Source organism: Oncorhynchus kisutch, unplaced genomic scaffold, assembly GCF_002021735.2.
Source record: "Oncorhynchus kisutch isolate 150728-3 unplaced genomic scaffold, Okis_V2 scaffold1282, whole genome shotgun sequence".
Lineage (NCBI taxonomy): Eukaryota > Metazoa > Chordata > Actinopteri > Salmoniformes > Salmonidae > Oncorhynchus > Oncorhynchus kisutch.
The window spans coordinates 25,230-50,051 of NW_022263227.1; the positions used below are offsets into that span (position 1 = coordinate 25,230).

The 24,822-nt window shown below is 36.2% G+C and overlaps 1 protein-coding gene across 7 annotated transcripts in view; it reads left to right on the forward strand.

Annotated features, from left to right (window-relative positions):
• The first annotated feature begins 342 nt into the window (after nt 1–342).
• Nucleotides 343–24,822, forward strand: part of LOC116365779 (nuclear GTPase SLIP-GC) — a 41,564-nt gene continuing 17,084 nt past the window's right edge. Inside the window, exons 1-14 of one of the 7 annotated variants that reach the window (XR_004208153.1) lie at nt 343–473; nt 598–697; nt 3,689–3,769; nt 3,954–4,057; nt 8,563–8,652; nt 16,434–16,461; nt 16,615–16,707; nt 16,828–16,921; nt 17,269–17,494; nt 18,033–18,254; nt 18,965–19,159; nt 19,936–20,114; nt 23,373–23,418; nt 23,508–23,606. Coding sequence is in view for 6 of the 7 variants with exons in the window: in XM_031818186.1 (XP_031674046.1) it covers nt 3,703–3,769; nt 3,954–4,057; nt 8,563–8,652; nt 16,434–16,461; nt 16,615–16,707; nt 16,828–16,921; nt 17,269–17,494; nt 18,033–18,254; nt 18,965–19,159; nt 19,936–20,114; nt 23,373–23,418; nt 23,508–23,606 (1,443 nt within the window). In the remaining variant the exon portion in view is untranslated. Of the gene's footprint in view, nt 474–597; nt 698–867; nt 886–3,429; nt 3,770–3,953; nt 4,058–8,562; nt 8,653–16,433; nt 16,462–16,614; nt 16,708–16,827; nt 16,922–17,268; nt 17,495–18,032; nt 18,255–18,964; nt 19,160–19,935; nt 20,115–23,372; nt 23,419–23,507; nt 23,607–24,822 lie in introns of those variants that run through there. The other 6 variants (XM_031818186.1, XM_031818190.1, XM_031818188.1 and 3 more) reach the window with 6 other exon arrangements.

Genomic DNA, 24,822 nt, shown 5'->3' on the forward strand with positions numbered 1-24,822 from the left:
TTGGCAACACATTATTATTATGTTTAAAAACACTCAATAAAAGATGCAAGAAAGATATTTTCTTAAATGATCAGAAAAATACAATTTTGCCGCTAAAACCATTCACTGGAAACATGACATTTTTTACATGATCATGTTACATCCAAGAAATTGTGTAGTTGAATAAAGCCAAAGTTATTGTATGACAGGATGTTGTATTAGTTTAAATGAGTTTAAGCACTATTGTTCAATCACAGTAATATACTGAGCAAGGCCATTCTATCTTATAGAGGGGAAATTAGGGTTAACTACCACACTGAGGTGTTTTTTTGTAGCTAGAATAGGAAAACCAGTCAGAACAAGTTAAAGAATAGCCACACCCATCCTGCTGTACTCCTTTACCCAACGCCACATACATTGTTCAGTATGTTTGTTTGCTGTAGAGAGGTGTGTCAGTAGCACAGAATACATTTGTAGAATTTTGCCTTTATGTGGTAAGTATCAGCATATTTTTGTTTAAACTTTCCACACATTTCATAGTAAACTCTCAGTTGATCAATGTGGGCTCATTTAAAGGAAATACATTTTTTTTGTCATTTAAATTTCCTCATGCAAAAGGTTTCTGAAACTGCTTAGAAATGCCTGAAATGGTTTAGGACTACATTCAGGGTAAGGAAAAAGATCCGTAATTTTGAAGAGATTTGCAACTTTATGTGATGTGAGTATAACAATCTTTTTGTTTTAAATAAGTAGCACCATTAAAATAAATTACCTTAAATAAGGGTTTAGCTAGGGTTAAATTGGATTCAGATTTTGATTCATATCTTGTAAGCTGATTATTGAATGGTAACATTAGTGCAAATGATGAAAAGTGAGTAATGTAAGAGATTTGCAACTTTATGTGATGTGAGTATAAACCTTTTCTTTTTTTTCAAATAAGTGGCAGCATGAATTAGGTTAGCTTGAAATAGTAGCAGAATGACTGAGTGATGTTTTACAGACATTACAAATCTGTTCCGCAACAGAAGCAAACTTTTTTAATGGCCAAATCACCTAAAGTCAAACCAAATATCGAGTTTATTTCAGTGGAGTTCAGTTGATTTGGCCATGAAATATTTAGCCCCAACCCACATCCAGAGTGCAGCGGAAATGTTCCTGGGATTTGCTCATTTCTACCGTCGTTTCATTTGGGGCTACAGCACCCTGGCTTCTCCCCTCTCTGCACTCACTTCTCCCAAGGTGCCATTCACATGGTCCCCAGCTGTTAACAGGGCGTTTTTGGACCTTAAGCATCGGTTTACTACAGCCCCTATCCTCATCCATCCGGACCCGTCCCTTCAGTTTGTGGTTGAGGTCGACCCTTCTGACGTTGGATTGGGGGCTTGAAGGGGCGGAACATGCATTTTTGGTGTGAACCAACCATAAGAATTTACAATATCTCCACACAGCCAAGCGCCTTAACTCTAGGCAGACCCGTTGGGCTCTGTTATTCACCAGATTCAACTTTCCCATCTCCTACTGCCCAGGGTCCAAGAATGGGAAGCCTGATGCTCTCTCTCGCCTCTCTCTCAGCATTCGTCGCTGCATGCATGGTATGTGCTCAGAATAAGACTCCGTGGCAAGCTGGCCTCATTCAACCACTCCCTGTTCCTCATTGCCCCTGGTCCCATATCTCCCTGGACTTTGTCACTGGGCTTCCTCCATCTGATGGCAACACCATCATCCTTACAGTGGATAGGTTCTCTAAAGCCGCCCATTTCATCCCCCTCCTCAAGTTACCTTCAGCCATGGAGACGCCCAGCTCATGGTCAGCACGTCTTTCGAATCCATAGACACCCTATCGACACAGTCTCCGATCGTGGTCCTCAATTCACATCCTGATTCTGGAAGGCGTTCTGCACCCTCATTGGGTTGTCGGCCAGTCTGTCCTCCGGGTTTCACCCCCAGTCCAATGGCCAGTCAGAGCGTGCCAATCAGGACCTGGAGACAAATCTTCAGTGCCTCGTCTCGACCAACCCCACCGTCTTGTGTGTTGTTCCGTACTCCTGTTTTTTCTAATCCTCCCGGTTCCGACCTTTTCTGCCTGCCCTGACACTGAGCCCGCCTGCCATACCATTCAGCCTGCCCTGACACTGAGCCCGCCTGCCATACCATTCAGCCTGCCCTGACACTGAGCCCGCCTGCCATACCATTCAGCTTGCCCTGACACTGAGCCCGCCTGCCATACCATTCAGCTTGCCCTGACACTGAGCCCGCCTGCCATACCATTCAGCCTGCCCTGACACTGAGCCCGCCTGCCATACCATTCAGCCTGCCCTGACACTGAGCCCGCCTGCCATACCATTCAGCCTGCCCTGACCTCGAGCCTGCCTGCCACTCTGTAGCTTTTGGACTCTGACCTAGTTTACAATCTTCTGCCTGTCCTCAACCTGCCTCTTGCCTGCCCCTTATATTTTAATAAATATCAGAGACGCGAACCATCTGCCTCCTGTGTCTGCATCTGGGTCTCATCCTGTGTCGTTTTACAACCATAGAGATCCTATTAGATCTTGCAGATTTATACCATCTGCCTATCTGCACTGACTCTATCTTGCATTGACACTACGCACACACACTAGACTTTAAATACACACCATATATACACACTCACGCACACTATATTGTCACTCCATCACAAAACCCACTCACATTCACATACACTACATATGCACACACACACATAACAGACACGCAAACCGACACAACACAAACACACGTTCACACATACACGCACACTCACATACACTTTTACACTCATACTTGGCTGCTGCTGCTCTGCTCTGCTCTTTATTTTTCTATTTATTATTTTACACACAAAGCTTTATTGTAATGAAGTAGGCCTACTTTTGGGACTTGTGTTCTGTTCTTTTCATAAGAAGTATCTCCACCGATTCCACCCAGAGCCTTCATCGGGGTAATATTTGCTGTAGCCAAGAACAACTGCTTTGAAACAATGTCAACCCAACCAAATAAGGTTGAATTCAGATAGAGAACAAGACTGCCCATCGGGACATGAATTAAACACACTCAAGGGAAAGTCAATGCAAATTTAGATAATGTCATTTTCTGAATATGTTTGCATGTGACCTTTGTGGAGAGAGAAGAGTGAAATGTGAAACTACACTGACCCATTGAGAAAACAATATCCCCAAAACTTCCACTGGCACTCTGGAATGGGGAATCATTCAAAAACACTTTCTGCAGAAAGCCTTCATCAGGGTTTAAGTCATGGGAGACAGACACGTATTTAAATAAACACCTGTGCTTAGCTGTGGTCTCAGAAAATAAATTTTTTTCCAGGTCTATTCATTAAATGCTTAGCTGTGGTATCAGAATGAAGAGTTTATCCCAGGTCTATTCAATAAATGCTTAGCTGTGATATCAGAATGAAGAGTTTATCCCAGGACTACTCTTTGTAAATCCACCATGATGTATACCCTGATGAAGCCTCTATGCTGAAACACTTTGGAAACAGATAAGTTGATATAGTTAAAGTCATGCCTACTTTGTAAACCATACGTAACCAATAAATCCATCAAGTCCCATCGCTCAGTCTGTTGCTCTTTAAGGAGGTGTGGGTTACATTTGCAAAAGACTTAGCAAATACTGAAAGCATAACCTTAAGTGTAATAACTGTAAATGTGTATGTCTTTCTCATTTAATGTTTTAGCCTAATGTGGTTTCATGGATAACTTTGTCAGAGACAAATTAACTGAATGGAACTTCAGTGAGTATATTGACAGATTCAAAGGTAAGCATATTTCTAAAGTGTTTTTGTACATATATTTTATAGACAGGGATGGAAAGAACTGGCAAATTAATTTAGAAACATGATTCACTTTGAGATTTTATTGGTTCATCACTGAATTGTATAATTCACTTGTGCTGTGAGTTGTCCTGATTCTTTACGACTTCATTTGTATCCTGACATCTAGATGAAGAAATTGACAAAGAGAGTTTCCTGCTCCTAGATGAAAAAGCCTTTGCCAACTTGATTCCAAAACTTGGTCCAAGGTACAAATTTCAAGAGAAACACAAGGTATGTAACAAGCTATTTTATTTGATTCTTATTGATCATTTTCTGTCTTTCACATATTGAACATATCACAAAGCCCTATACTTTAGGCATAGTTTAGGGATAGATCAGCCAAATATATATATTTTTAGCTTTTTGTTAACTATGTCACAAAATTACTGAAATCTTAATACTTTGTCATGTCTTATTTACTCAACTGCTCAACAAAGTGCAGTACTGCATGACTTTGTTGAAAGGATTTCATATTTAAAGTGCATTTCGGAAAGTATTCAGAACCTTTGACTTTTTGGATATTTTGTTACGTTACAGCCTGATTAAAACAAATGTCCCTCGACAATCTACAGGTTTTTAGACAGTTTTGCAAATGTATTACAAATAAAAAACAGATATATCTTATATATACAGTGGGGCAATACAGTGGGGCAAAAAAGTATTTAGTCAGCCACCAATTGTGCAAGTTCTCCCACTTAAAAAGATGAGAGGCCTGTAATTTCCATCATAGGTACACTTCAACGATGACAGACAAAATGAGGAAAAAAAATCCAGAATATCACATTGTAGGATTTTTTATGAATTTATTTGCAAATTATGGTGGAAAATAAGTATTTGGTCAATAACAAAAGTTTATCTCAATACTTTGTTATATACCCTTTGTTGGCAATGACAGGTCAAACGTTTTCTGTAAGTCTTCACAAGGTTTTCACACACTGTTGCTGGTATTTTGGCCCATTCCTCCATGCAGATCTCCTCTAGAGCAGTGATGTTTTGGGGCTGTTGCTGGGCAACATGGACTTTCAACTCCCTCCAAAGATTTTCTATGGGGTTGAGATCTGGAGACTGGCTAGGCCACTCCAGGACCTTGAAATGCTTCTTACGAAGCCACTCCTTCGTTGCCCGGGCAGTGTGTTTGGGATCATTGTCATGCTGAAAGACCCAGCCACGTTTCATCTTCAATGCCCTTGCTGATGATAGGCTTTGTTACTTTGGTCCCAGCTCTCTGCAGGTCATTCACTAGGTCCCCCCGTGTGGTTCTGGGATTTTTGCTCACCGTTCTTGTGATCATTTTGACCCCACAGGGTAAGATCTTGCGTGGAGCCCCAGATCAAGGGAGATTATCAGTGGTCTTGTATGTCTTCCATTTCCTAATAATTGCTCCCACAGTTGATTTCTTCAAACCAAGCTGCTTACCTATTGCAGATTCAGTCTTCCCAGCCTGGTGCAGGTCTACAATGTTGTTTCTGGTGTCCTTTGACAGCTCTTTGGTCTTGGCCCATAGTGGAGTTTGGAGTGTGACTGTTTGAGGTTGTGGACAGGTGTCTTTTATACTGATAACAAGTTCAAACAGGTGCCATTAATACAGGTAACAAGTGGAGGACAGAGGAGCCTCTTAAAGAAGAAGTTACAGGTCTGTGAGAGCCAGAATTCTTGCTTGGTTGTAGGTGACCAAATACTTATTTTCCACCATAATTTGCATAGAAATTCATTAAAAATCCTACAACGTGATTTTCTGGATTTTTTTTTCTCATTTTGTCTGTCATAGTTGAAGTGTACCTATGATGAAAATTACAGGCCTCTCTCATCTTTTTAAGTGGGAGAACTTGCACAATTGGTGGCTGACTAAATACTTTTTTGCACCACTGTATAAGTGTTCAGACCCTTTGCTATGAGACTCGAAATTGAGCTCAGGTGCATCCTTTTTCCATTGATCATCCTTGAGATATTTCTACAACTTGATTGGAGTCCACCTGTGGTAAATTGAATTGACTGGACATGATTTGGAAAGGCACACACCTGTCGATATAAGGTCCCACAGTTGACAGTGCATGTAAGAGGAAAAACCTAAAGAAAAACCTAGAGAACTCTCAGTCCATGAGAAACAAGATTCTCTTGTCTGATGAAACCAAGATTGAACTCTTTGGCCTGAATGCCAAGTGTCATGTCTGGAGGAAACCTGGCACCATCCCGAAGGTGAGGCATAGTGGTGGCAGCAACATGCTGTGGGGATGTTTTTAGTGGCAATGACCCTAAGCACACTGCCAAGACAACGCGGAGTGGCATCAGGACAAGTCTCTGAATGTCCTTGAGTGGCCCAGCCAGAGCCCGGACTTGCACCTGATCGAATATGGTGCGTTCTGAGCCCTCTCCTGTACTCCCTGTTCACCCACGACTGCGTAGCCACGCACGCCTCCAACTCAATCATCAAGTTTGCGGATGACACAACAGTGGTAGGCTTGATTACCAACAACGACGAGACGGCCTACAGGGAGGAGGTGAGGGCCCTCGGAGTGTGGTGTCAGGAAAATAACCTCACACTCAACGTCAACAAAACTAAGGAGATGATTGTGGACTTCAGGAAACAGCAGAGGGAACACCCCCCTATCCACATCGATGGAACAGTAGTGGAGAGGGTAGCAAGTTTTAAGTTCCTTGGCATACACATCACAGACAAACTGAATTGGTCCACTCACACAGACAGCATTGTGAAGAAGGCGCAGCAGCGCCTCTTCAACCTCAGGAGGCTGAAGAAATTTGGCTTGTCACCAAAAGCACTCACAAACTTCTACAGATGCACAATCGAGAGCATCCTGGCGGGCTGTATCACCGCCTGGTACGGCAACTGCTCCGCCCTCAACCGCAAGGCTCTCCAGAGGGTAGTGAAGTCTGCACAACCCATCACCGGGGGCAAACTACCTGCCCTCCAGGACACCTACACCACCCGATGTTACAGGAAGGCCATAATGATCATCAAGGACATCAACCACCCGAGCCACTGCCTGTTCACCCCGCTATCATCCAGAAGGCGAGGTCAGTACAGGTGCATCAAAGCTGGGACCGAGAGACTGAAAAACAGCTTCTATCTCAAGGCCATCAGACTGTTCAACAGCCACCACTAACATTGAGGGGCTGCTGCCAACACACTGACAATGACACTGTACTCTATATCATCGACTGCATCCTTATGTAATACATGTATCACTAGCCACTTTAACTATGCCACTTTGTTTACATACTCATCTCATATGTATATACTGTACTCGATATCATCTACTATATCTTGCCTATGCTGCTCTGTACCATCACTCATTCATATATCCTTATGTACATATTCTTTATCCCCTTACACTGTGTATAAGACAGTAGTTTTGGAATTGTTAGTTAGATTACTTGTTGGTTATTACTGCATTGTCAGAACTAGAAGCACAAGCATTTCGCTACACTCGCATTAACATCTGCTAACCATGTGTATGTGACAAATAAAATTTGATTTGATTTGATTTGATTTTGATTTATTTAAGTTTAATATGTTTTCTAAATTAGCAAAAATGTCAAAAAAATTGTTTTTGCTTTGTCATTATGGGGTACTGTGTGTAGATTGGTGAGGAAAATAAATAATTTAATCAATTTTAGAATAAGGCTGTAACGTAACAAAATTTGAAAAAAGTCAAGAGTGCTGACTGCTTTCCGAATGAACTGTACAGTTGAAGTCGGAAGTTTACAAACACATTATCCAAACACATTTAAACTCAGTTTTTCACAATTCCTGAAATTTAATCCAAGTAAAAAGTCCCTGCCTTAGTTCTGTTAGGATCACCACTTTATTTTAAGAATGTGAAATCTCAGAATAATAGTTAAGAGAATGATTTATTTCAGCTTTTATTTCTTTCAACACATTCCCTGAGGGGAAGAAGTTTACATACACTCAATTAGTATTTGGTAGCATTGCCTTTAAAGTTTTTAACTTGGGTCAAACATTTTGGGTAGCCTTCCACAAGCTTCCCACAATAAGTTGGGTGAATTTTGTCTCATTCCTTTTGGTGTAACTGAGACAGGTGTGTAGGCCTCCTTGCTCACACACACTTTTTCAGTTCTGCCCACAAATGTCCTATAGGATTGAGAACAGGGCATTGTGATGACTTTGTTGTCCTTAAGCAATTTTGCCACAACTTTGCAAGTATGCTTGGGATCATTGTCCATTTGGAAGACCCATTTGTGACCAAGCTTTAACTTCATGACTGATGTCTTGAGATGTTGCTTCATTCATCCACATCATTTTAATTCCTCATGATGTCATCTATTTTGTGAAGTGCACCAGTCGCTCCTGCAGCAAAGCACCCCCACAACATGCCACCCCCGTGCTTCACGGTTGGGATGGTGTTCTTCGGCTTGCAAGCCTCCCCCTTTTTCCTACAAACATAATAATGGTCATTATGGCCAAACAGTTCTACAGTCTATATCAGACCGTATACAACGTGTAAGACAAACATTTGTTTTTACTGCTCTAATTACATTGGTAACCAGTTTATAACAGCAATAAGGCACATTGTTTTTTGTTGTATATGGCCAATATACCACTGCTTAGGGCTGTATTCAGGCGTTTGTGTTTTATCGTGTGTAAGAACAGTCATTATTTTGGCTATATACCACACCTTCTCGGGCCTTATTGCTTAATTATAAATAGCTCAAAGGGGTTTTAATGCACTTTATACTACTTTATTTATTGATGACAGGCGATACAAAAGGAGTTAGAAAATGATGGGACAGCAACTGACAGCCAAGTTCAAACATCCTCCACAATGGCATGGGCTTCCTTGGACCAGGTATGCATTGGGTTGTGAACCAAGTCTCTCAGCATACCGGGCAGACACTTAAAGACCTTTGCTTTGTAAAGTATAATGCAGTATAAAAGCATAAAGAATGCTTACCCTTAAAACATGTATGTACTCTTAGTGTAAATGAAGGACGATGCTATATGATGGGTTTATTTAAAACAACATGTATGTAGTCTTAGTGTAAATGAAGGATGATGCTATATGATGGGTTTATTTAAAACAACATGTATGTAGTCTTAATGTAAATGAAGGATGATGCTATATGATGGGTTTATTTAAAACAACATGTATGTAGTCTTAGTGTAAATGAAGGATGATGCTATATGATGGGTTTATTTAAAACAACATGTATGTAGTCTTAGTGTAAATGAAGGATGATGCTATATGATGGGTTTATTTAAAACAACATGTATGTAGTCTTAGTGTAAATGAAGGACGATGCTATATGATGGGTTTATTTAAAACAACATGTATGTAGTCTTAGTGTAAATGAAGGATGATGCTATATGATGGGTTTATTTAAAACAACATGTATGTACTCTTAGTGTAAATGAAGGATGATGCTATATGATGGGTTTATTTAAAACAACATGTATGTAGTCTTAGTGTAAATGAAGGATGATGCTATATGATGGGTTTATTTAAAACAACATGTATGTAGTCTTAGTGTAAATGAAGGATGATGCTATATGATGGGTTTATTTAAAACAACATGTATGTAGTCTTAGTGTAAATGAAGGATGATGCTATATGATGGTTTTATTTAAAACAACATGTATGTAGTCTTAGTGTAAATGAAGGATGATGCTATATGATGGGTTTATTTAAAACAACATGTATGTAGTCTTAGTGTAAATGAAGGATGATGCTATATGATGGGTTTATTTAAAACAACATGTATGTAGTCTTAGTGTAAATGAAGGATGATGCTATATGATGGTTTTATTTAAAACAACATGTATGTAGTCTTAGTGTAAATGAAGGATGATGCTATATGATGGGTTTATTTAAAACAACATGTATGTAGTCTTAGTGTAAATGAAGGATGATGCTATATGATGGTTTTATTTAAAACAACATGTATGTAGTCTTAGTGTAAATGAAGGATGATGCTATATGATGGGTTTATTTAAAACAACATGTATGTAGTCTTAGTGTAAATGAAGGATGATGCTATATGATGGGTTTATTTAAAACAACATGTATGTACTCTTAGTGTAAATGAAGGATGATGCTATATGATGGGTTTATTTAAAACAACATGTATGTAGTCTTAGTGTAAATGAAGGATGATGCTATATGATGGTTTTATTTAAAACAACATGTATGTAGTCTTAGTGTAAATGAAGGATGATGCTATATGATGGGTTTATTTAAAACAACATGTATGTAGTCTTAGTGTAAATGAAGGATGATGCTATATGATGGTTTTATTTAAAACAACATGTATGTAGTCTTAGTGTAAATGAAGGATGATGCTATATGATGGGTTTATTTAAAACAACATGTATGTAGTCTTAGTGTAAATGAAGGATGATGCAATATGATGGGCTTATTTAAAACAACATGTATGTACTCTTAGTGTAAATGAAGGATGATGCTATATGATGGGTTTATTTAAAACAACATGTATGTAGTCTTAGTGTAAATGAAGGATGATGCTATATGATGGTTTTATTTAAAACAACATGTATGTACTCTTAGTGTAAATGAAGGATTATGCTATATGATGGGTTTATTTAAAGCAACATGTATGTACTCTTAGTGTAAATGAAGGATGATGCTATATGATGGTTTTATTTAAAACAACATGTATTTACTCTTAGTGTAAATGAAGGATGATGCTATATGATGGGTTTATTTAAAACAACATGTATGTAGTCTTAGTGTAAATGAAGGACGATGCTATATGATGGGTTTATTTAAAACAACATGTATGTAGTCTTAGTGTAAATGAAGGATGATGCTATATGATGGGTTTATTTAAAACAACATGTATGTAGTCTTAGTGTAAATGAAGGATGATGCTATATGATGGTTTTATTTAAAACAACATGTATGTAGTCTTAGTGTAAATGAAGGACGATGCTATATGATGGGTTTATTTAAAACAACATGTATGTAGTCTTAGTGTAAATGAAGGATGATGCTATATGATGGTTTTATTTAAAACAACATGTATGTAGTCTTAGTGTAAATGAAGGATGATGCTATATGATGGTTTTATTTAAAACAACATGTATGTAGTCTTAGTGTAAATGAAGGATGATGCTATATGATGGGTTTATTTAAAACAACATGTATGTAGTCTTAGTGTAAATGAAGGATGATGCTATATGATGGGTTTATTTAAAACAACATGTATGTAGTCTTAGTGTAAATGAAGGATGATGCTATATGATGGTTTTATTTAAAACAACATGTATGTAGTCTTAGTGTAAATGAAGGATGATGCTATATGATGGTTTTATTTAAAACAACATGTATGTAGTCTTAGTGTAAATGAAGGATGATGCTATATGATGGGTTTATTTAAAACAACATGTATGTAGTCTTAGTGTAAATGAAGGATGATGCTATATGATGGGTTTATTTAAAACAACATGTATGTAGTCTTAGTGTAAATGAAGGATGATGCTATATGATGGGTTTATTTAAAACAACATGTATGTACTCTTAGTGTAAATGAAGGATGATGCTATATGATGGGTTTATTTAAAACAACATGTATGTAGTCTTAGTGTAAATGAAGGACGATGCTATATGATGGGTTTATTTAAAACAACATGTATGTAGTCTTAGTGTAAATGAAGGATGATGCTATTTGATGGGTTTATTTAAAACAACATGTATGTAGTCTTAGTGTAAATGAAGGATGATGCTATATGATGGGTTTATTTAAAACAACATGTATGTAGTCTTAGTGTAAATGAAGGATGATGCTATATGATGGGTTTATTTAAAACAACATGTATGTAGTCTTAGTGTAAATGAAGGATGATGCTATATGATGGTTTTATTTAAAACAACATGTATGTAGTCTTAGTGTAAATGAAGGACGATGCTATATGATGGGTTTATTTAAAACAACATGTATGTAGTCTTAGTGTAAATGAAGGATGATGCTATATGATGGGTTTATTTAAAACAACATGTGTGTAGTCTTAGTGTAAATGAAGGATGATGCTATATGATGGTTTTATTTAAAACAACATGTATGTAGTCTTAGTGTAAATGAAGGATGATGCTATATGATGGTTTTATTTAAAACAACATGTATGTAGTCTTAGTGTAAATGAAGGATGATGCTATATGATGGTTTTATTTAAAACAACATGTATGTAGTCTTAGTGTAAATGAAGGATGATGCTATATGATGGGTTTATTTAAAACAACATGTATGTAGTCTTAGTGTAAATGAAGGATGATGCTATATGATGGTTTTATTTAAAACAACATGTATGTAGTCTTAGTGTAAATGAAGGATGATGCTATATGATGGGTTTATTTAAAACAACATGTATGTAGTCTTAGTGTAAATGAAGGATGATGCTATATGATGGGTTTATTTAAAACAACATGTATGTAGTCTTAGTGTAAATGAAGGATGATGCTATATGATGGGTTTATTTAAAACAACATGTATGTACTCTTAGTGTAAATGAAGGATGATGCTATATGATGGGTTTATTTAAAACAACATGTATGTAGTCTTAGTGTAAATGAAGGATGATGCTATATGATGGGTTTATTTAAAACAACATGTATGTAGTCTTAGTGTAAATGAAGGATGATGCTATATGATGGGTTTATTTAAAACAACATGTATGTAGTCTTAGTGTAAATGAAGGATGATGCTATATGATGGTTTTATTTAAAACAACATGTATGTAGTCTTAGTGTAAATGAAGGATGATGCTATATGATGGTTTTATTTAAAACAACATGTATGTAGTCTTAGTGTAAATGAAGGACGATGCTATATGATGGGTTTATTTAAAACAACATGTATGTAGTCTTAGTGTAAATGAAGGACGATGCTATATGATGGGTTTATTTAAAACAACATGTATGTAGTCTTAGTGTAAATGAAGGATGATGCTATATGATGGGTTTATTTAAAACAACATGTATGTAGTCTTAGTGTAAATGAAGGATGATGCTATATGATGGTTTTATTTAAAACAACATGTATGTAGTCTTAGTGTAAATGAAGGACGATGCTATATGATGGGTTTATTTAAAACAACATGTATGTAGTCTTAGTGTAAATGAAGGATGATGCTATATGATGGGTTTATTTAAAACAACATGTGTGTAGTCTTAGTGTAAATGAAGGATGATGCTATATGATGGTTTTATTTAAAACAACATGTATGTAGTCTTAGTGTAAATGAAGGATGATGCTATATGATGGTTTTATTTAAAACAACATGTATGTAGTCTTAGTGTAAATGAAGGATGATGCTATATGATGGTTTTATTTAAAACAACATGTATGTAGTCTTAGTGTAAATGAAGGATGATGCTATATGATGGGTTTATTTAAAACAACATGTATGTAGTCTTAGTGTAAATGAAGGATGATGCTATATGATGGTTTTATTTAAAACAACATGTATGTAGTCTTAGTGTAAATGAAGGATGATGCTATATGATGGGTTTATTTAAAACAACATGTATGTAGTCTTAGTGTAAATGAAGGATGATGCTATATGATGGGTTTATTTAAAACAACATGTATGTAGTCTTAGTGTAAATGAAGGATGATGCTATATGATGGGTTTATTTAAAACAACATGTATGTACTCTTAGTGTAAATGAAGGATGATGCTATATGATGGGTTTATTTAAAACAACATGTATGTAGTCTTAGTGTAAATGAAGGATGATGCTATATGATGGGTTTATTTAAAACAACATGTATGTAGTCTTAGTGTAAATGAAGGATGATGCTATATGATGGGTTTATTTAAAACAACATGTATGTAGTCTTAGTGTAAATGAAGGATGATGCTATATGATGGTTTTATTTAAAACAACATGTATGTAGTCTTAGTGTAAATGAAGGATGATGCTATATGATGGTTTTATTTAAAACAACATGTATGTAGTCTTAGTGTAAATGAAGGACGATGCTATATGATGGGTTTATTTAAAACAACATGTATGTAGTCTTAGTGTAAATGAAGGACGATGCTATATGATGGGTTTATTTAAAACAACATGTATGTAGTCTTAGTGTAAATGAAGGATGATGCTATATGATGGGTTTATTTAAAACAACATGTATGTAGTCTTAGTGTAAATGAAGGATGATGCTATATGATGGTTTTATTTAAAACAACATGTATGTAGTCTTAGTGTAAATGAAGGACGATGCTATATGATGGGTTTATTTAAAACAACATGTATGTAGTCTTAGTGTAAATGAAGGATGATGCTATATGATGGGTTTATTTAAAACAACATGTGTGTAGTCTTAGTGTAAATGAAGGATGATGCTATATGATGGTTTTATTTAAAACAACATGTATGTAGTCTTAGTGTAAATGAAGGATGATGCTATATGATGGTTTTATTTAAAACAACATGTATGTAGTCTTAGTGTAAATGAAGGATGATGCTATATGATGGTTTTATTTAAAACAACATGTATGTAGTCTTAGTGTAAATGAAGGATGATGCTATATGATGGGTTTATTTAAAACAACATGTATGTAGTCTTAGTGTAAATGAAGGATGATGCTATATGATGGTTTTATTTAAAACAACATGTATGTACTCTTAGTGTAAATGAAGGATGATGCTATATGATGGGTTTATTTAAAACAACATGTATGTAGTCTTAGTGTAAATGAAGGACGATGCTATATGATGGGTTTATTTAAAACAACATGTATGTAGTCTTAGTGTAAATGAAGGATGATGCTATTTGATGGGTTTATTTAAAACAACATGTATGTAGTCTTAGTGTAAATGAAGGATGATGCTATATGATGGGTTTATTTAAAACAACATGTATGTAGTCTTAGTGTAAATGAAGGATGATGCTATATGATGGGTTTATTTAAAACAACATGTATGTAGTCTTAGTGTAAATGAAGGATGATGCTATATGATGGTTTTATTTAAAACAACATGTATGTAGTCTTAGTGTAAATGAAGGACGATGCTATATGATGGGTTTATTTAAAACAACATGTATGTAGTCTTAGTGTAAATGAAGGATGATGCTATATGATGGGTTTATTTAAAACAACATGTGTGTAGTCTTAGTGTAAATGAAGGATGATGCTATATGATGGTTTTATTTAAAACAACATGTATGTAGTCTTAGTGTAAATGAAGGATGATGCTATATGATGGTTTTATTTAAAACAACATGTATGTAGTCTTAGTGTAAATGAAGGATGATGCTATATGATGGTTTTATTTAAAACAACATGTATGTAGTCTTAGTGTAAATGAAGGATGATGCTATATGATGGGTTTATTTAAAACAACATGTATGTAGTCTTAGTGTAAATGAAGGATGATGCTATATGATGGTTTTATTTAAAACAACATGTATGTAGTCTTAGTGTAAATGAAGGATGATGCTATATGATGGGTTTATTTAAAACAACATGTATGTAGTCTTAGTGTAAATTAAGGATGATGCTATATGATGGGTTTATTTAAAACAACATGTATGTAGTCTTAGTGTAAATGAAGGATGATGCTATATGATGGGTTTATTTAAAACAACATGTATGTACTCTTAGTGTAAATGAAGGATGATGCTATATGATGGGTTTATTTAAAACAACATGTATGTAGTCTTAGTGTAAATGAAGGATGATGCTATATGATGGGTTTATTTAAAACAACATGTATGTAGTCTTAGTGTAAATGAAGGATGATGCTATATGATGGGTTTATTTAAAACAACATGTATGTAGTCTTAGTGTAAATGAAGGATGATGCTATATGATGGGTTTATTTAAAACAACATGTATGTAGTCTTAGTGTAAATGAAGGATGATGCTATATGATGGTTTTATTTAAAACAACATGTATGTAGTCTTAGTGTAAATGAAGGACGATGCTATATGATGGGTTTATTTAAAACAACATGTATGTAGTCTTAGTGTAAATGAAGGACGATGCTATATGATGGGTTTATTTAAAACAACATGTATGTAGTCTTAGTGTAAATGAAGGATGATGCTATATGATGGGTTTATTTAAAACAACATGTATGTAGTCTTAGTGTAAATGAAGGATGATGCTATATGATGGGTTTATTTAAAACAACATGTATGTAGTCTTAGTGTAAATGAAGTATGATGCTATATGATGGGTTTATTTAAAACAACATGTATGTAGTCTTAGTGTAAATGAAGGATGATGCTATATGATGGGTTTATTTAAAACAACATGTATGTAGTCTTAGTGTAAATGAAGGATGATGCTATATGATGGGTTTATTTAAAGCAACATGTATGTAGTCTTAGTGTAAATGAAGGATGATGCTATATGATGGGTTTATTTAAAACAACATGTATGTAGTCTTAGTGTAAATGAAGGATGATGCTATATGATGGGTTTATTTAAAACAACATGTATGTAGTCTTAGTGTAAATGAAGGATGATGCTATATGATGGGTTTATTTAAAACAACATGTATGTAGTCTTAGTGTAAATGAAGGATGATGCTATATGATGGTTTATTTAAAACAACATGTATTTACTTTCCTTTATCTTGCAACGTTCCATTGTGTAAGGCGGCAGCTCCCAGCATTAGTCCACAAGGTACAGATTATTTTGTTTTGTATATAAAAAAGGCATTATGTACCCTGCTCATTTAATCATTTATGCCAGCACCATTCTTAAAGAATAAACAAGGTTTTGGAGCTTAATTGTATAAAAATAAATATTACAGTAACGATTTATGTTTTTTCTCAGGCAAAAGAAAAAATCCTCCTACCTTCCCTTCAACCAGTACACCACCAAAGCAACCGTGTTTCTCCAAACCTACACAACCAACCTCTAAATTCGGTAAGTACTTCTAAAGTTACTCTTTTATTACAAAACCGGATAGATTGTTTTGCTATAGTTAATCGCCCAAAATATCTAGACATTCATACTAATTCATGTTCATTGTATGTAATAACACAGAGAGACAAGCCATGAAGGCAGCAGAGACGTGTGTGACACAAGTCCTTGAGAAACTAAAAACTCTTCCCAAGAAGGAATTCATTGACTACCTCAAGTAAGCACTCACAAAAATGTAAAATAAAAATGTAAAATATGTGTAATTTGAATAATTGAATAAATGAAAACGCTGCCCTCACGTCATGATAACCGCCTCCATCCCATATAAAATAATGTTTACCGACTGACTCTTGAAAGCACAAGTTGTCTGATTTACTAACTTAATGTGGACATTGCATTACTTAAATATGAACCATAAAATTTAAAAAATCATACAGCTAACCTCTGGCACAATCACAGCCAGGTCACTATTTGCAACTAAAAAACTAAACTCAAAGTGTTTCACATTGTATGTACAATTTCTTGAAAAAATTACATTTGATTATGCTTTGTACTTTTTTACAGGGGTAAAATGACAAAGTTAAGGACAGGTGTTAAAAACAAAGTCTTAGTTGGAGTATTTGGGAAGACAGGAGCTGGTAAGAGCTCTTTGATAAATGCCATCTTGGGTGAGCCGAATTGTCTGCCCAATGGTGCAAACATCAGCGCGTGTACCTCAGTCATGATTCAGGTGGAGGCCAACATGACTAACTACAGCTACGAGGCAGAAATTGAATTCATTTCAAAAAAGGTAGCTTTATCTATTGTAATGTAATCAATGTCTCTAAAACTATGACCATTGATGTTATTCTTAATTGATTCCAAAACCTTTACTTTCAATTGACCCTTCAATTGACCCCCCCCCCCCCCCCCTTGTGCATTGTTCAATTATTTAAACTATTACTTTTTTAATGAAAATGCTCAGTTTTTTGCCATTACAATAATTGGCTATGCGTTTAAGAGCTTGCTGGAGGCTGGTCAGATTCAAGCTTAGTTAGGAACAGTTGCTATCCACTGGAGCGCTCCAATTGGTTGCTTAACAATTTGGAGAGGAGCTTAGCGAAATATCAATTGAAATAGGGAAGTTTAAGCTGTTTTATGTGATGTCAGTGGCCCTAAGAGCACAAACGAGTACTATCTATGGGGGGGTGCTACGTTTTCCATTAGTAGGCTAACAGGTCATTCTTACCGAATTGCTGTGTGAAAGAGTAATACATAAATTACTAATCAATGGTTAGTAAAAATTTAATATTCTAAATGCAATTCACACATGATAATTTTTGTTTTAGGAATGGGAAGATGATATAAAATCTCATCAGGATGTCATGTCTGATGAAAATGACAACAAAAATGAAGAATTAGTCAGGGTGGCAACTGCAAAAATTCAGGCCTTTTACGGAAAAGATGGAGTTGGGAAAAGTTTAAAAGACCTGATGAAAGGGGAGCATTTCCGAGAAATTCCAGAATTTCTATCACCAACAAACACTGTTAAGATGATTTCATGTGGCACGGTAAAAATCTTCTTTTTTTTTAACATATAATTAGGAAATTTGTGCAGATTAATTGGTTAATCAACAACTTTTTAAATTAATTAATTCAATCAGAGTCACATGTTGTCTTTAATTTTGTCAATAATGAAAAGCTTGTTAGTTTACTTTCAATAAAAAATGCAAAACATTATTTACATTTAACAAATATATGGGGAAGTATAAATATTATTCATAGAATGTGACTCTTGAAAAATCTGTGAACAAAACTACATTCCAAGTATATAATTTCCCCCCAAATTAATTGATTAGTTTGTACATAAACTAAAATCCTGGCTGATGTTTTTTCCCCACACATTGAGAATGTTTTTAGTGACACAGGCAATAGCTGAATATAGACTTAAAGGTAAACTCAGCGACGTAGATGCAGAAAATAAAAAGCATAGTGGGTCAATTTCCGCAACAACTGAAAGCGTTGAAACGTGAGGCTCAACTTCTCTGCTGTTTAGGTGCACTGGCTAACATCCTGTGAACAGGGTGAAGCGAACTCTTGCACATGTGCAGATACTGTGTGTGACTGTGAGAACGAAATCTTGCATCTTGTTTCAATATCAGCGGTGCTGCTCATTAAAACGTCATTTTGCTGAGTCTACCTTTAAACATGTCTGGGTCGATCAACAAAATAAATAATGTATAAGTATATTTTGAGAGAGCTATGCTTTTGACACTGACAGGCATCAGAGCTTTCTGGAAAGATTGCCTGTTACACAAGGAGTGATAATAAGATGGCAGTAAAACACTACTGGCCACTTGTGAAGTGTGTGACAATTAAGGTGCCCAACACCAAAGAGCTTCTGGAACACATTGTGCTGTTGGATCTTCCTGGAACTGGGGACTGCAACAAGACCAGAGATAATATGTGGAAATCGGTATTAATTTATTTTCCTCTTATGGTCTCAATCTGCCATTTATAATGACTCGCACTTCTTTTTATCTCCCTGAGCAATGTGATTGGTAAAATTTTACCAGGACCTGCCAATTTTTCGGCCAAGAGATCTACAGCTTAATCCTTAAAACTGAGATCTTTGAAAGGTGAAACAGCACTACTGGTCGCCCACTGGTTGTTTTTGTTTAGTTGACTAAATGGAGGTGAGGAACTTCTTTTTCTCTTTTGTGCCCCTGGTGGACGGTTTTGACGGAGTCCCCCGACATCCTGGGGATCTACTAAACCATCAAATTTCACTTTGAATCTGGAGCGATCTCTCAGAAAAAAAACAGTTTGTTGTTTGCATTAACTTATTTGTGGTTGTAATATCCCAAATTGACATGGCAGTTTCCCCATTAAGGATTCCAGCTTTAATGGTATAACTGCCACTTCTGTGTGCGATATTAAAACAGCAAAGAATATGCTGCAAAAAACAAACTACATTTTTTCCCTCAGACATAATTTCACGCAAGATGGAACAGCAGAATATGTACTGCAACAATGTTTTACTTCGTTGGACGACGCTGCTCACCTCCGCTTCATCAACAAAACAAAAACAATAACAATGGCGCATGACTTTCTCAAGTAATGTCAAGCCAAGGTTATGGGCAACTGTAGGACAGATTGTCCACGTTGATATAATAAGACCTTTCATTTTCTTTTGAGGTGTCGGAAAAGTACATCAACATGCACTTTTGTATTAACACTCTATTTTTAAAGCATTTAAGTCAGTGCTCGTCTGTGTGGATCGTGAATGACATCCAACGGGCCGCCTCTGAAAGAGAGCCATGGATGATTTTGGAAAGCAGCTTCAGTTATCTGATACAAGGCGGAGAATGTGAGAATATCACCTTCATCTGCACCAAGACAGATGACATCAACCCTAAGAACTACCTGGGGTGAGCTGGGGCTTGTATATTTTCCTGCCTGATTTTTAAACCAGTGATCCTTTGTATCCTGAAATCTATAGGGGCTGATTCTGACTTAGGAATTGTACACCTTTCCTACTCACTTCTCATTAGTTGGAATTCAGACTTACCTTATGCAGGTGTGTAGCGGGCTTTGCAGGCGTGGTTCCCTTGACCTCACTGAATACATTTAATTCCACCTCTGAAAATCCTCCCACTTGCCAAGCGATTTTATCGTTGAGTTTTTATTCAATATGGCTTTCAGTATGTTTATCTTAATTAAGAAATTCCTTTAAATACAGTGTACTCTACCTTTAATTGGAGTTTTGTTGACAGACTCAGTCAAATACATCGAGAGAACAGGTTCAGAATATAGGGATCAATGAAAGAACACCCTTTATGCATATTCGTTTCATTTTCAGCATCAACAGGTAGAGTTAAACATACTCTGATCTTGTAGATTACTTAAACACATTTTAGGGTTAGGAAAGTATATATAGAAATCAGTTTGAAGACACATTACGCAATAAATATATTGATAAATAAATACAGTGGTTTAATTCATCCTGAAAGTTGTCATATTCAATTGCTCAATGATGATGATGCTGCACTACAAGTCACAGCAAACACTGCCAAAGTGCTGCATGCTAAATGGCAGTGCATTGCTTCAGACACACCCCTCCTGCCAGACACACACACACACACACACACACACACACACACACACACACACACACACACACACACACACACACACCAGCCAATGCACTTTGTCATATCATCACTATTGACACAAACTGAATCTTCTAATGAACCGAAAGTTTAAACATGGTCTAGACTAAATGTCCATGTCGTAGGCTAAATATCCAAGTTTTGGTTCGAACGGTTCATTGCTGTAATCTACAGAAAATGCCATCAAGGTTGTCAAAAGGTTATAAGATAAACGATTCACATGACGGTTACTACTAAAGGACAATAGGACAAGCGAGTACAAATGAGTCAACATTTGAATCCTCTACTTTGTGAAATTGCAGTCTGCACTCAGATCGGTGAATTCAAAGTGAATTGTGCTGCTTTCCTGTGTCCCGTTTACAGCGCACAGCGGAGGGAAAGTGTACAGACACGAGCCACAGTCCTAGCTACTGTAGGCTATTAAATATTGCAGGTTTTGGTTATTAACTCTTCAGAATGAATTACCAAAAAACAAAACTTGCACCAAAACACCATGCAAAGGAGAAACATGTAAGCCTATTACAGCAACATTTAAGCAGTAGTCTGGCTACTCATCTACAATACATTTAAGCAGTAGTCTGGCTACTCATCTACAATACATTTAAGCAGTAGTCTGGCTACTCATCTACAATACATTTAAGCAGTAGTCTGGCTACTCATCTACAATACATTTTGAGTGCTTCTTATTTTGTTTTAATATGTTAAAATGCTATATAGATGTATTACTCTTTTTCGACTGTGTGCGTGTCTCCATCTCTTTCATTAAAATGCTATATAGATGTATTACTCTTTTTCGACTGTGTGCGTGTCTCCATCTCTTTCATTAAAATGCTATATAGATGTATTACTCTTTTTCGACTGTGTGCGTGTCTCCATCTCTTTCATTAAAATGCTATATAGATGTATTACTCTTTTTCGACTGTGTGCGTGTCTCCATCTCTTTCATTAAAATGCTATATAGATGTATTACTCTTTTTCGACTGTGTGCGTGTCTCCATCTCTTTCATTAAAATGCTATATAGATGTATTACTCTTTTTCGACTGTGTGCGTGTCTCCATCTCTTTCATTAAAATGCTATATAGATGTATTACTCTTTTTCGACTGTGTGCGTGTCTCCATCTCTTTCATTAAAATGCTATATAGATGTATTACTCTTTTTCGACTGTGTGCGTGTCTCCATCTCTTTCATTAAAATGCTATATAGATGTATTACTCTTTTTCGACTGTGTGCGTGTCTCCATCTCTTTCATTAAAATGCTATATAGATTTATTACTCTTTTTCGACTGTGTGCGTGTCTCCATCTCTTTCATTAAAATGCTATATAGATGTATTACTCTTTTTCGACTGTGTGCGTGTCTCCATCTCTTTCATTAAAATGCTATATACAGCATCCCGTGGACATTATAAAGGGCCATATTTTTTCAAATCGTATTTGTATGCACAGACATGGCAAAGCAATCGCTGAATTTGACTCAAGCTGGCTGATCTAAATGCATAACTTTGATAGCTGTATGATAAAGAATGTAACCTACGCACCTCCTTAAACCTAACATAAGTAAAGAAGTACATTTGTGTGGAAGTCAAACATTTGTTTTACTTTGGAGGCAGATCCATTGCATATGCTCAGAATGACAAAAGAATGTAGCCCTTTACATAGCCCTTCTCCCCTTGTCTATAGGAGGGACGCAAGCTATTTTAAAAGGCCCAATTGTTGATTTAGATGTTCACAAATTTCACAGATTTTGACTATCACAAATGTTATGATATATTTGGTAAAGTAATAAAGAAAGTTAAATATTTTGGGGGAGATTATAACAGATTATACCAATATATGGACATATTATAAAGTATGAAAAGGCTTATTCATAAACATGCTTATTTCTGCATATCATCATATTTGTATGTTTTATTATAATTGTACTGTTTACTAGATCATATAGGTTGAAAAGTGTTTTATTCTCAGACATAAATAATAGTTCCAGGTGAAAGTAAAAGTTCATAGCTTTCTATTACATTAATAAAATCTTTCCTTCTTGTTAGATAGATGACTAAAGCCATAGCGAATCAGTGCAAACCGGCTGTCAGCTCAACTTTTAAGATGAATGCACTAGCTGTGGGTTGCTCTGGATGGGAGTGTCAGCTGAATGACAAAAGTATAATGTAAATGTAGTGATATGTATATTTATGTATTTAATCTGTTTGGTTGTTCCCTGTTTGGACTCCAGGAAGATTAGCCGCAACTAATTGGGGATCCTAATAAAATACTATTAAACGTTTTATTTGCGTTACATTTGTGCACAAACTGAAATTATTAGTGGCTGAACTTTCCCTCACCTCAGAATTCATTTAGATTACGCAGCTATCTTAATTTATTATTTGCAAATACTTAAAATTGTGCATGCCACAAGCAGGTCTGCAATGTACACAATGTATAGTGGAACAATCGAGCAACACAGCTATAATGTATGTGCCCATAGAGAAATTTACATTTCTAACATAAGTATTACAATTATAGATCACCAGTTTTAAAGAACACTGAACTGCACCTCGACCTGGAAAAGGTAATCAACACCTACACCAGCTAAAACTGATGTTAAGATCCTTCAAAACTGTCTAAATGATAATGTTCTATATTTTGCTTTTCAATCAGAAAGGAGCAGCTGAGCGGAAACGAGGCTGCATCCAGCACAGAAATGAACAAGCTAAGATAATGTTGGGAGAGAGGTTCAACGACGAAGTTGTGAAAAAGGTTAGTTTTTATGTACACATCACAAAGCTAGAGTCACATGACTTGGACTCGAGTCTGAAACATTAACTTGAGACTTGACTTGGAATAATCAAGAATAATCATTGTCTGATTACAGGAGCCTCACGACTCAGGACTCGACTTTGACTTGAGACTGATGACTTGACATTATCTGGCCAGGTTTTGTAACGTTTTGTCACTCATTTTGTGGCACAGAGTCTATGTGGATTACTCTCCATGCATCCAGAGACAGTAGGCGTCATCCTTGCAAAAATAACTGTAACAGATTGGCTAGTGAAACGCACACTCTGTACTCTGATTGGACTAGAAAACTGTCAATCAACACAGGTCGGGTGAGCTAGCAAACAGATTGCTGATTTTCTGTACAGCTATAGGATCAGGTGCATGGTTTTCTTTGTTCATATTTCCCGGTTTATGTCAGAGTTCTGTGTGTCTGTGTCATATGTCTGTCATTTTTGTTGTGAGTAATAGGAGTGCGTGCCTCAATGCCCATAGAAATATACTACGTGACCTGTGCTCCACGCGTTTGAGCCAGAACATTGAATAAGAGAAAATTATTGTTCCACGTATGCATGGTGTTGAAATATCAAGAATAATCATTGTCTGATTAAGATTTATATACCATTGTAACAATGGATGTGGAAATGGCCTTTTACATTGTAGATCCAGTTTATCAGTTGTAATTGCCAATTGGGTAATTGTATGGTCTTGGGGGCCAAGTGCTTATATTTTGTAGGCCTACCTGTTTGAGCTCCTGTTAGACACATGCATTTGGTTTCTCAAGGGGAGGCTGTACAGTTGTGGCCTCTACCTGTGTCTGTTCAGATAGGACAGGTTAAGCCTGATGCAGAGGCTATTTATTTTGGGCTATTACCCATGGACATTTGGTAAATCTACTTGTATATTTTGTATGATATTGCTCTTTCACCATTGGATCACCAAGACCTGTAAATAAATCTACACTCTGAGCACGTCAACCTGCCTTGCCTTCTGCTGATTTCATGCCCTTTAAGACTGCTAATAAAAATGTGTTGTGGACAAAATAATGAAAAGGGTTGTCTGGCAGTGTCAGTAAATAGACACAGATTTGTAGTTGAACAATCATTTTTTACTTTACTCGAGACTTGGCTACGTTTGACTTGACTTACTCATAGAATGTCCGACTTGGACTTGACCAAAATCTTGACCCGTTCTACTT